The sequence below is a fragment of the Staurois parvus genome, unplaced genomic scaffold (genome assembly GCF_062004578.1).
Source record: "Staurois parvus isolate SC_StPar_1 unplaced genomic scaffold, SC_StPar_1.0 ptg000267l, whole genome shotgun sequence".
Taxonomy (NCBI): Eukaryota; Metazoa; Chordata; class Amphibia; order Anura; family Ranidae; genus Staurois; species Staurois parvus.
This window is the reverse complement of record NW_028318063.1, coordinates 6,458,135-6,471,976: the sequence shown is the minus strand read 5'-3', so window position 1 is coordinate 6,471,976 and position 13,842 is coordinate 6,458,135. Positions and strand designations below refer to the sequence as shown.

General features: G+C 46.2%; 1 protein-coding gene across 1 annotated transcript in view; it reads right to left on the bottom strand.

Moving 5' to 3' along the window:
- Window positions 1-2,612: 2,612 nt before the first annotated feature.
- LOC149459263 (matrix metalloproteinase-18-like) overlaps window positions 2,613-13,842 on the bottom strand; it is a 281,041-nt gene continuing 269,811 nt past the window's right edge. Inside the window, exon 8 of the mRNA XM_089681507.1 lies at window positions 2,613-3,137. Within this exon, the coding sequence (XP_089537633.1) occupies window positions 2,887-3,137 (251 nt within the window). The 3' untranslated portion in view covers window positions 2,613-2,886. The remainder of the gene's footprint in view (window positions 3,138-13,842) is intronic.

The following is a 13,842-nucleotide window of genomic DNA, read 5'->3' as shown; positions in this document are numbered from 1 at the left end:
TAATTATTTTTCAATTCATTGCACATAACTAGACATATAACCACTACCAATCTGTCATTCATTGAATGATGCAACTTGATGATAATTAAGCATCGTAGAAGTTAATACTGATACCTACACAAGAAATGGACAATGGGCACATAAAAACTGAAGTCCTGCTCCTTTAACACTATAACCCCCCCAGTTTCGTTTTGTGGCCTCAGAAGAGTGGATGTGTTTTTATTCAGCCCTGCGAATTTCTGTTCATTTGGAAGAATTTTGTTCCATCAACAGCTGTTGGTACTGTAGATTAATGCAGTATATATGAAATCCTGGAAGCCTCTCCAATCAAACGGTGAGCGCACGTTTTTCCAGACAAAGGACCATTTATACCTCATGAAGATATTGTGTTAGCCTTTAGTCCAGCTCAGATTCACTCAAAGGAGATCTCTCACCATTGTCTGGATGTGGTGATGGCCATCAATGTTTCTCTCTCAGACACTGCTTCCAGGCAGATGGATTTGCTGTTTTTTTCAGAGGGTTCTAAAATGGAAGTGGGTTTTTCGTCAGGCCTCTGTGCCTCAGAAATGTGTGACTTTGACCTAGTCTTTTGTATGTACATTCACAAAGTTCTATATGGTTAATGTATCTGCCTCTGAATTTCATAGTTTTGGTCAAAAGGCTGTTTGATTGCCTTGGTTTCCTTTTTGTTTGTTTTTTCACTTGTTGGGCTGGTTCATCTGTGTTTGTGTTGGTGTGCCCACCTCTCTGTTTTGGACTGCTATTTGTAGTCACTACATTTCTTAATTATCAAACTGGGTTCCTCAGTGGGCCATAGAGAAAACAGGGTTTTTTTACTTTCTGTTAATTCCTTTTCTTGGAGTCCTCCTTATTTTCTATTTTCTTCTCTTTGGACTGCATGCTACAACTGAACAGTTATGAAGTGGGAGAAGCTACATCCTTAAAGAAGTAGGCCTTCCATTTTTATGTGCCTGCTGTCCATTTCTCCTGATAATGGCAGTATAATATTCCTGCATTGCTTAATTATCATTAAACTGTGTCATTAAACAATGTGCTTTGAGAAAATGATTTTACAATGAGAATAAACACTCTATTTTGTTCCATAATAAACTATGAACTAAAGTAAGCTAAAATTTAATATATATATATATATATGTACAGGTGAAACTCAAAAAAAGTTCATTTATTTCAGTAATGCAACTTAAAAGTTGAAACTAATATATGAGATAGACTCAATACATGCAAAGCAAGATAGTGCAAGCCGTGATTTGTCATAATTGTGATGATTATGGCTTACAGCTCATGAAAACCCCAAATCCACAATCTCAGAAAATTAGAATATTGTGAAATATTCTAGGCTCAAAGTGTCCCACACCTGCAAACTGGTCCTGAGCCTTTAAATGGTCTCTCAGTCTGGTTCAGTAGGAATCACAATTATGTGAAAGACTGCTGACCTGACAGTTGTGCAGAAAACCATCATTGACACCCTCCATAAGGAGGGAAAGCCTCAAAAGGTAATTGCAAAAGAAGTTGGATGTTCCCAAAGTGCTGTATCAAAGCACATTAATAGAAAGTTATGTGGAAGGGAAAAGTGTGGAAGAAAAAGGTGCACAAGCAGCAGGGATGACCGCAGCCTGGAGAGGATTGTCAGGAAAAGGCCATTCAAAAGTGTTGGGGACTTTCACAAGGAGTGGACTGAGGCTGGAGTCAGTGCATCAAGAGCCACCACACACAGACGGATCCTGGACATGGGCTTTAAATGTCGTATTCCTTTTGTCAAGCGCTCCTGAACAACAAACATCAGAAGCGTCTTACCTGGGCTAAAGAAAAACAGACCTGGTCTGTTGCTCAGTGGTCCAAAGTCCTCTTTTCTGATGAGAGCAACTTTTGCATCTCATTTGGAAACCAAGGACCCAGAGTATGGAGGAAGAATGGAGAGGCACACACTGCAAAATGCTTGAAGTCCAGCGTGAAGTTTCCACAGTCTGTGTTGATTTGGGGAGCCATGTCATCTGCTGGTGTTGATCCACTGTGCTTCATTAAGTCCAGGGTCAACGCAGCCGTCTACCAGGAGATTTTGGAGCACTTCATGCTTCCTTCCACAGATGAGCTTTATGGGGATGCTGACTTCATTTTCCAGCAGGACTTGGCACCTGCCCACACTGCCAAAAGCACCAAAACCTGGTTCAATGACTGTGGGATTACTGTGCTTGATTAGCCAGCAAACTCGCCTGACCTGAACCCCATAGAGAATCTATGGGGCATTGCAAAGAGAAAGATGAGAGACATGAGACCGAACAATGCAGAAGAGCTGAAGGCCACTATTGAAGCATCCTGGTCTTCCATAACACCTCAGCAGTGCCACAGGCTGATAGCTTCCATGCCACGCCGCATTGAGGCAGTAATTGCTGCAAAAGGGGCCCAAACCAAGTACTGAGTACATATGCATGCTTATACTTTTCAGATGTCTGATATTGTTCTATGTACAATCCTTGTTTTATTGATTGCATGTAATATTCTAATTATCTGAGATTGTGGATTTGGGGTTTTCATGAGCTGTAAGCCATAATCATCACAATTATGACAAATCATGGCTTGAACTATCTTGCTTTGCATGTAATGAGTCTCTCTCATATACGTATTAGTTTCACCTTTTAAGTTGCAGTACTGAAATAAATTAACTTTTGCACGATATTCTAATTTTTCGAGTTTCACCTGTGTGTGTGTGTGTGTGTGTGTGTGTATATATATCCCTTTTTCCATTTCTAGCACTGAAAATATAAGTCTTGCCACTTAAAGCTTCATCAAATAAAGTACAATTACATTGGTTAGTAACTATAGAGACATTGATTATTAATAAACAGAGGATCATGGCTACAGGCTGTACTATGGCTTAGGAGACTCACACACAAGCAGTTGGTCCAAATTTTTAGCTTGGTGAATGTTACCATATACTCGATTCTGTGAATAGCTGAGCATTAGAATTTTTTGGAACTTTTTTTTGCCAGTAAGGTACATCTCATTCTTCAGGCTTAGGGCAGCAGTAATTGGTAGCTTGACCCCAACCCAGTCTTCTTCCAATGACTCTGGGCTTGTGCTATTTCCAATGACTGGGTCATACAAGAAGTATTTTTTTCCTGAGAAAAAGGATAATGATTTAAATATTAAATACAAGCCTGCTATCATGCACCAGCATAAATGGTTATTCGCCATACAAAAGCAACCTTTAAACATGCAATCAACGGAACCTAGGGACTAAATGCATAAGCCTGGTATGTGCAACCCTGGTCTGCGGTGACCCTGCCTGTCACTGCAGGGAGTGGGCTGTTGGTGATGCTGCGGCCACTCACACACAGCCGTGAGCACTGAGGTATCTCTTCCCCTCCTTGGCCGCCAGTGCACAGGAGTGGCTGTAGAAGGAGAGAGAGAGGACCCAGGACAATTGTTAAGTCTGTCTTTGTAGTCACATAGTGCTGGGAGAGAGCCCATCTCAGGACATTGGTAGACACTGGCTGCTGTGCTGCCTAGGAGGAAAGAGGACTGCTGGGAACTGTCTTGAACTATGGAAATGTCCCCTGGAAACATCTTGCTATTAAGCTAAAGACGTGATTGGACAGGGATCTGCAGGAGGCAAAAAAAGAGAAAGAAGCTCAGACTTGGGGAAGTCCTCTCCCAGAGGACGTCAAGTGACGAAACGTGTAGGGTGGGGCATTGGAAGTGACATCACCACGCACAGAGGTTGGTCTTGTGGTCTTGACAGGAGACAACCCAATATACGGTTATTCTTTCAAACTTGCGTCAGTGGCGTCACTTGCAAATGTGGGTTTTCTACATGTTTTTTTCAATAAAGTAGTTGATGCTTTTACGCTATGGAAGCTCCCCTCTTCTTTCTTTCCTCTTCAGTGACTGTGAGTTATCATTATACGGAGAAGTATGAGATAATAGGATCATGGCACTGCAGAGCGTTACTCCCAGAGCAACATACGTTTTAGCTGGTTTATGATCTGACCCAGCATATCGCTCTGTTGATTTCATTCAATTCATTTGGTGGTGGAACAGCACAGTTTGGTGGTGCGAAGAGGCTCTAAGAAGTTTATATTGCATGGTTGGACTGTCTAATATATGAGACGGACATTACAGAATTCCAGATTATTTTTGCACTTTTTATTTGGACACTATTTGCACTTTATTTGCTCTATGAATAGGGATGTCATATGACATCTATTTTTTGTATATACCATATTTGCCGGCGTATAAGACGACTGGGCGTATAAGACGACCCCCTACTTTTCCTGTTAAAATATAGGGTTTGGGCTATACTCGCCGTATAAGACTACACCTCTTCCAACGCACACCAAAAATTAAAAAACATCAGATCTGATTTCAATATGGTATGGTATTCCAATGATGGGGCACGCTTCCTTGCTCTGACACCAATGATGGGGCACTATTCCTCCCATTGACACCATTGATGATGCGCCATCATTAGTGTCAGTGTGTGAGGAATAGTGTCCCATCATTAGTGTCAGTGGGAGGAATAGTGCCCCATCATTGGTGTCCGTGGGAGGAATAGTGCCCCATCATTGGTGTCCGTGGGAGGAATAGTGCCCCATCATTGGTGTCAGTGGGAGGAATAGTGCCCCATCATTGGTGTCAGAGCAACGAATCGTGCCCCATCATTGGTGTCAGTGTGAGGAATAGCACCCCATCATTAGTATCAGTGGGAAGAATCGTGCCCCATCATTGGTGTCAGTGGGAGGAATAGCGCCCCATCATTGGTGTCAGTGGAAGGAATAGCGCCCCATCATTGGTGTCAGTGGGAGGAATAGTGCCCCATCATTGGTGTCAGTGGGAGGAATAGTGCCCCATCATTGGTATCAGTGGGAGGAATAGTGCCCCATCATTGGTGTCAGTGGGAGTAATAGTGCCCCATCATTGGTGTCAGTGGGAGGAATAGTGTCCCAACATTGGTGTCAGAGGGAGGAATAATACTCCGTCAGTGGGGAGAGGATAAGTGCCCCATCATTGGTGTTGGTGGGGGGAGGAATAGTGCCCCATCGTTGTTGTCAGTGGGAGGAATAGTGCCCCATCATTGGTGTCAGTGGGAGGAATAATGCCCCATCATTAGTATCAGTGACACCAATGATGGGGCACTATTCCTCCCACTGACACCAATGACACTTGCTGACTCCTGTTCTAGTATGGTACTGCTGCAGCCAGCATATGTGGTTGCAGCAGCACCTCTGCACTGCACACTTACCCTCACTCGATTTTCGCGGGTCCTCTCAGCTCCGCCTGTGTGCCTTTCCTGAGCTACAGTTCTGGTGGCCAATCACCGGTGAGGAGGCGGAGCCGAGCGGCAGGAGTGAGGGAGTGGCCGGAGTGACTGAAGGAGCAGCGCTTCCTGGATGGATCGTCATGGGAGCCAGGTAAGAGACTGCAGCCCTCTGCCCACCCCTGTACTTGGTGTCCCTTCCCTCGGAAGGGGGGGGGGGGGACGGCACCACGCCGCCCCCCTAAAAAGTGCCCCCTGACGTGTACCGGCGTATAAGGCGACCCCCGACTTTTGAGTAGATTTTCAAGGGTCAAAAAGTCGTTTTATACGCCGGAAAATACGTTATGTATTTGGTATATAGCACCTTTATTGCAATTGCACTTTCATTTATAGATGGTTAAATGGGTCAATAATGTTTTTTTGCACAATATTGGATAGCAGAGATAATTTGATGCACTTGGTACTTTATATTAATACATATTAATTTATTTAGGGTTTTTTGAGTAGATTATAGTATTATATTGATTGGACTACACAAATTTCAGTCATCAGCTTAGAGTAGGTCAGCGTTGTTCCATATGTAGCATATGCAACAGCAGCTTGTTTCCACATAACTAGCAAATGATGGCTGATAGCCAAAATCGCCACATTGTCTAGCAAGAGTGTTCAAGGGCCCAGTCACAAGGTGGAGTTGATCCTTGAAGTGGTGTCGAACAGGGCCTTACAATGAAACCATGTGAGAATTCTTGTCAGTTTTCGCAATATTACTGACTATCCTGTGCCCAGAATCAAATTCACCTTCAGGAAGACAAGCCACTTAGGGAGAGGGCCCAAAGGATTCCTCCAGGTGATTAAGATCTCCACAAGCAGTTGCCGGAGTTGAAGAAAACCGGTATCATGCGAGTCACAGAGCTCTTGTGCCCATAGTGTTGGTTGAAAGTAGAACAGTTCCTTGAGAATTTGCATTGCATACTGCACAATCAATAGGGAAACTATCCCTGGCCAGTACACCACCCAACAGATGGGAGAATTGGGGTAACAAGATACTATCCTGTATCAGGGATCAAGATCAGGAAAATCAGCAAGCAGGTATGTGGCTAACAGGTAAAACACTGAGCACTGCTGTTCCGGTGGCCACCAGCGAGTTTGTCCCAGCATCAGGTGGACCTGATGGCTGCTGGGACAAACTCACTGTTGGTCACTGGAACAGCACCCTTCAGCTCTGGGAACCACAGTGCCACCAGCAGATGATCCTGGTCATGACAATAGCTTATGAAAAGGCAGAAGCTGCATCAGACACTCAGGGTCAACAAAATAAAAAAAAACTTTGATCTAAGAGTTCTGGCCCAAGACTTTCAGCTGGGTGATTGGAGGCTGCTGAGAAATCTGGGTATCTCTGTAAAGCATAAGCTAGCTGAGTGATGGAAATCCCAGCTTTATGTCATCTGCAAGCAGAGAAGACTGGTCCACTGAAAGTCTGGCACTGCAATCATCTTTTACCTTTTGCTGAAGCTGTTCAAGTGCCTTAGCTAAATTCACCTCCTACTCAGTTTTTTCAAAGCAACACCCTGTGACTAGTCAGGTAACTGCAAAAACTAATTCAGGGACCCTGAATTCATACCACAGGCTTACAACCAAGAAAGTCAGGAAGAACTTCCTGCCCCACTGTATGAAGAAGACAGAGACTTTTCAGCCATCCATGGAACTGGGTGAGGAATCTGCAGGAGAGGGCCATTCGAGCCAAAAGAACAAAGAGGCAAATCTACCGCCCAAAAGGCTGACTTACCATATGTTAGGCCAGAGTTCAGTAAAGACTGTGTTCACAACCAGAAAGACTCAATAAATGCCAGTCCTCTCCACTACAGCTTTACTGGAAGGAAACTCTGGCTCATCAACATTTTTGATGTATACTAAACAAGACTATGGGAGATGTAGTTCATAGAAAGGACTTGGTTGTGGAAGCAGAAGGATCACAAACTACATGTTAAGGACCGACCGGCGATAGCCTCTAGCGCTCCACAGACCAGAATTCCCCAGGGCGCGGAATCTAAGTCCCAACCTGCTTGTTCACCAGGGCCCCTGATGGTGGGGATGGACTTGGAGCAAGCCGAAACCAGGTCGCGGCCCCTGGGTGCAACCAGCTGTGGTAGAAGCACTTGTCGGTGGTACGTAGCAGGTGAGAGTCTGATGTGAGAAGGCAGAGTAAGCGATGTCATATAGGCCGGGTCGGTAACAGCGGGGCAGGTCGGTACAAACGGCAGGTAGAAGAATAAACGGGTCATGGTCCAGGTTCGGCAACAGGAGATCAAAAGGCACAGGATTAAGCAGTAGATTGGTCAGGGGTCAGAGCAGGAGAAGACAACGAATCAGGGTCTGGCAGGGTCGGCAGCAAGGCAATCTCTCAGGATACAGGAAAAGACCATACGGCAACTAAGTACTGTCAGAGCCTGTTTAACCTTTTGCCGCCTGCCCTATGGCTGAATGGCGGCCGGCAAATGTCATCAGCGTTCCGTGTGGACGCCATATGGCGTCCTCCCGCACATGAGTAGATTGCGCTCCTGCAGAGCTGCGCAGCAGCGTGATTTGTCACTGGCCGTGTACCTCGGACACGGCCGATGACAGATCTGAGTATCGGCCCCCGTTGCCAGTACCATGTGACCTGCTGTGACCAATCACAGCAGGTCACATGACAGTTGTATACAATGGATGGCTTCATTCATGCCATCCATTGTATACTAGTGTCTAGCTGTGAATGGTCACAGCAAATCACATGCACATGTCATGTGATTAGCTGTGGCCAAATCACAGCTAAGCACAAAAAAAAAAACCCTGAATGAATCAGTCATTCAGGTAAATGCTTGCTTATAGCAAAGTAAATCTTTGCTATAAGCAAATTGTGTAAAAAAAAAAAAAAATACTGATCACTTCCCCAAAGTAGTACAATGTTACTATGGTAACATTGTACTACTTTGGTCATAGTGAAATATGGAAAATAAATCTTAAAAAAAAGTAATAAAAAATAATTAAAAAAATATATATATTTTTTTTCATACTGTCACCAGTCAGTGTCCCTGATCACCACCGTGCCAGTTATATGATGACGCCGTACTGCACTGGTGACAGTATGTAAAAAAAAAAAATATAGTGAAACTAATTTTTTTAGTTTTTTAATTTTTCAAAAAATTATGACAAAAAAAATACAACTTCAAAAAACTCGCCATGCCTCGTATGAAGTACCTCGTACTGTCTACTTTGCAAAAAAGGGTCATTTGGGGGATATCTGTACTGTTGGCTGTCAGTACTTCAGGATTGATCAATTTTCAGATCTATACCATAGTTTGTGAACTCTATAACTTTCCTACAAACTAAAAAATACATCCTAATTTGGGTTATTTTCACCAAAGACATGTAGCAGAATACATCTTGGCCTAAATTTATGAAGAACAATTATTTATTTGCAAACTTTTATAACAGAAACAAAGAAAAACGTGTGTTTTTTTCCTCAATTTTTGGTCTTTTTTTGTTAATTTAGCAAAAAATAAAAAAACCCCAGCGGTGATTAAATACCACCAAAAAAAAGCTCTAGTTGTGTGAAGAAAATTATAAAATTTTAGTTTGGGTACAATGTTGTATGACCGCGCAATTGTCGTTCAAAGCATGAGAGCGCTGAAACCTGAAAACTGGCCTGGGCAGGAAAGTGTAAAATTGCCCGGTATTGAATTGGTTAAATAGGGCGCCCTGCGCACCTATTGGTGCCAGGTGCACATCCGCTGGTGTCGTTGCGGGCGCCCAGGTCCTAGTGCCCCTCCGCATACCGCGCATGCGCAGACTCGCGCGCCACGATCCAGCCCGAGATCCCTGACATTGCCCCCCCCCCACCCACAGGCAGCCTCCGGATGCCCAACCTGTTTCTCCTTTGAGGCTGGTTGTGAAGAAATTCCTGAATCAATCGAGGAGCATGGACATTTTGAGCAGGTTACCATGAGTTCCCTTCTGGCCCATAGCCTTTCCACTTGATGAGATACTGTGTTTGCCCACCCCTCCTCCTGCAGTCAATAATAGCTTCTACCTCGAATTCCTCCTCCCCATCGATGTCTATGGCCTCTGGGGGTATAGATCTACGATCTGCAAAAGGATCTGGTACAGCGGGTTTCAACAGAGATACATGACAAACGGTGGATTTTGAAAGACTCGGGAAGTGCCAGCTTATATGCAACCTCATTGATCTTACGCTCTACTCGGAAAGGGCCCACAAATTTGGGTGCCAATTTTCTTGATGGGCATGCCAGTTTCAGATTGGTTGCTGCCAACCACACCTGGTCCCCTGGACGTGTGACCAATTCCCCTCTTCTTCTTTTATCAAACATCCTCTTACTATCCTCCTGGGCCTTCGCCATGGTTTCCTGTAACAACTTGTTATTGTTTGTAAAGAAATTTAGGGTCTCTTGAGCCGCTGGGACTGAGTTCTCCAGGACCAGATCAGGCAGAAAAGAAGGATGGAAGCCATAGTTGGCAAAGAATGGGGATTACTTAGTGGCAGAGTGGCATGCATTATTGTAAGCAAATTCTGCTAGGGGCAAAAGTGCCAGCCAGTTATCTTGAAGGAACGATGTATCACACCTAAGGTACTGTTCTAGTGTTTGGTTGGTTCGCTCAGTCTGTCCGTTTGTTTGCGGGTGATATGCTGAGGAGAATGATAGTTCAATTTGCAACCCTTCGCACAAAGCCCTCCAAAACCTTGAAGTGAACTGGACACCCCGATCAGAAACTATATTCTTCGGCACTCCATGCAGTCTTACAATCTCTTTGATAAATACTTGTGCAGTTTCTGAAGCAGATGGTGTACCTTTCAATGGAAGGAAGTGAGCCATCTTAGAAAGCCGGTCCACCACCACAAAGATCGCAGTATGGTTTTGTGATTGCGGTAGTTTCACAACAAAATCCATTGCAATCATGCTCCAGGGTCTGTCGGGCACTGGCAATGGTCGAAGCAGGCTCCAAGCCTTGTCCCTGGTGGGCTTATTGCTGCATCAGATGGCACAGGACTTGACGTATGTTTCGCAATCCTTGGCCATGCTTTTCCACCAAAACCTACGTCGGACCAAGTCCAAGGTTTTGTGTACCCCAAAGTGGCCTGCTAATGGGTGGTCATGGCAATAGCCCAAGACCAGAGCTCTAGTCTCTTTAGGTACCAGGATCTGCTCCCCCCTCCACAAGAGACCTTCTCTGCTCTGTAATGAGACTCCAGGTGGTTTAGGAGCCCCAGTGGAAGCAGCCTGTAATCTAGATAGGAGCTCGGACTGTAGTAGCAGGAAGCTACCTGCTGGCAAAATGGTATCCGGTTTGGCCGTTTCTTCAGGGTCTTCAAACATCCGGGAGAGTGCATCAGGCTTGGTATTCTTAGACCCAGGTCGATAAGTGATATGTAGAGTAAATCTCAAGAAAAATAACGCCCATCTGGCCTGAAGCGGTCTGAGGTGTTTTGCTGTCCTCAGGCATTCCAGATTTTTATGGTCGGTGTAGACCAGGATAGGATGCAAGGCTCCCTCCAACAGGTATCTCCACTCCTCCAATGCCGTTTTTATTGCTAACAACTCCCGATTCCGATATCATAATTTCTTTCTGTTGGGGATAGTTTTCTAGAAAAGAAAGCTACTGGGTGCATCAGCTCCTTTACTCCTATTCTTTGAGACAGAATACCTCCTACTGCATTTTCCGATGCATCTACCTCCAGAATGTAGGGCAGTGAAGCATCAGGGTGACTTAAAATGGGGGCTGCCGTAAATAGTTTTTTCAAAGGCGGCCTGTGCCTCGGGTGTCCACTGGAAGCGTACCCCCATCCTGGTAAGTTGAGTGATGGGAGTTTCCAGGCCCGAGAAATTCTTAATGAATTTCCTGTAGAAATTGGCGAAGCCAATAAACCGCTGGACCCCTTTCTTATCCGTGGAAACTGGCCATTCTAAAATCGAAGATATCTTCTGGGGGTCCATAGCAACTCCATTGGTTGAAATGATTAGCCCCAGAAAAGGAATACTGCACTGCTCAAAGCTACATTTCTCAGCTTTAGCATAAAATCCATGCTTGCGCAGTGGCTCCAGCACACTCCTGACATGACCCCTATGTGTCTCCAGGGACGAGGAAAAAAATCAGGATGTCATCCAAGTACACGATCACATAGTTATCAAGGACATCTCTAAAGATGTCGTTCACAAAATGTTGGAATGTGGCCGGTGCGTTACATAGCCCAAACGGCATAACTAGGTACTCAAAGTGCCAGAACCGCCTGCGAAAAGCGGTCTTCCACTCATCCCCCTTGCGTATGCAAACCAGATTATAGGCTCCCATGAGGTCTAATTTAGTAAAGATAGAGGCCGTCTTTAGCCTCTGAAATAGTTCAGGGACTAAGAGAAGGGGATCCCGATTCTTTACTGTGACTTTATTCAGGTCCCTATAATCCACACAGGGTCTCAGGGACTGGTCTTTCTTCTCTACAAAAAAGATTCCAGCCCTGGCCGATGAAGTGGAAGGGCGAATAAATCCCTTCCGCAGACTGTCATCAATGTACTCCTTTAATGCGCCCAACTCGCGTTCCGACAGCGGGAAGATCCGGCCAAAGGGAATCTCAGATCCCAGGAGAAGGTCAATGGGACAGTCATAAGCCCAGTGCAGAGGGAGAATATCTGCTCCTCGTGGGCTGAAATGTCAAGGAAATGGTAATAGGTAGAAGGCACAGTCTGTGCCAAGTCTGTATCCGTGTTCACACACAACAGGGTTGGGGGGGGCCTAGTGATGGCTTTAGGAGGCAGTGCTCCTGGCAGTATAGTGAACGAAACTGGACAGACCCAGTTTTCCAGTCAATTTGGGGACCATGAGCTCGTAGCCAGGGGAGCCCCAAAATTACTGGAAATAAAGGGGGCGCAATGGCGTCCAAGCGGAGGAGTTCCTGATGGTGGCCTGCCACTGTGGTGCATATAGGAGGGGTCTCACGATCTACCAACCCTGATTTAATTCGGGAACCGTCAGCCAGGAAGATGTTCAGGCCTCGCTCCTTGGGCAGTAACGGAATCTGCTGTTGAGCTGCAAAGCTAAGGTCTACAAAGCAACTACAGGCCCCTGAATCAATAATGGCCGTCACTTGTACGGTTCTTCCTGGGAGCTGAAAACAGATTGGTATGGCAACATGAGTAGGATCACATCGGAGACATAGCAAAAATGGAAGAGTACTTACAGAGCTTCTCTGGACAGAAGAGCACCATGTGACCTGCTGCTCCGCAGTAGAGACATAGATTGTTCATTCGGCATCTCTGGCGTTCCTCAGCCGTGAGGGAAGGCAGCATCAGTCTGAGCTGCATGGGTTCCGTTCCGTCAGCTGATTCTGGACTCAGGTTACTGACTGCAGGATGTGGCGGGGTCGGCACCCGTGGTAGCATCCATGTTGGTCTTGACCCCTGACCGGACCTCTCCTGCCTTCGTTCCCGTAACCTACGGTCAATCTGGATAGCCAGGGTGATTAGATTTTCCAAGGAATCAGATACTCCTACTCTTGCCAATTCATCTTTAAGGGGTTCGGAATGGATGGCGCAGAGCCGCATCGTTCCACTGCGTATCTCCGCACCAGCGCCTAAATTCAGAGGTGTAATCCTCTGCTGCCTGACGTCCTTGTTGCAAAGAGTGTAGTGCTGCTTCGGCCGAAGCAGCTCGCTGTGGGTCATCATATAGCTGTGCCATTGCTTTGAAGAATTCGGCCACAGAGTTCACGTGTGGATGGCGAGCCTCCAATAGACGATGTGCTCAGGCCTGGGGTTCACCCTGCAGCAGGGGTATTACGAACCCTACCTTCACAGATTCTGAAATGAACGTCTGAGGTTAGAGGTCAAAATAGAGTTGGCAGGGATTTTGGAAGGCCCTAAATTTCCCTGGATCCCCATGGAAACGCTCGGGCGTTGGTACTCGAGGTTCTGGCGGGGGAATGGTGAACACGGCTCCTGCGGAGGGTTCAGCAGGACCCCTAGTAGGAGGTGAACTGACTGGGTCTGATGCCATGACAGTAGGTGCGGCTAGGGCCTGGACACGTCCCTCCAAGTGCTGGTATCCTTCCTCTAGCGTCTTGACGGCTTGGGTAAGCGCTGCCAGATGTTGACACATCTCTTCCCAGGGAGAGGGTCCTCCTCCAGACTCTGTCATGGCCGTATGGTTCTGTTAAGGACCGACCGGCGGTAGCCTCTAGCGCTCCACAGACCAGAATTCCCCAGGGCGCGGAATCTAAGTCCCGACCTGCTTGTTCACCAGGGCCCCTGATGGTGGGGATGGACTTGGAGCAAGCCGAAACCAGGTCGCGGCCCCTGGGTGCAACCAGCTGTGCTAGAAGCACTTGTCGGTGGTACGTAGCAGGTGAGAGTCTGATGTGAGGAGGCAGAGTAAGCAATGTCAGACAGCCCAGGTCGGTAACAGCGGGGCAGGTCGGTACAAACGGCAGGCAGAAGAATAAACGGGTCACGGTCCAGGTTCGGCAACAGGAGATCAAAAGGCACAGGATTAGTCAGTAGAATGGTCAGGCAAGCCAGGGG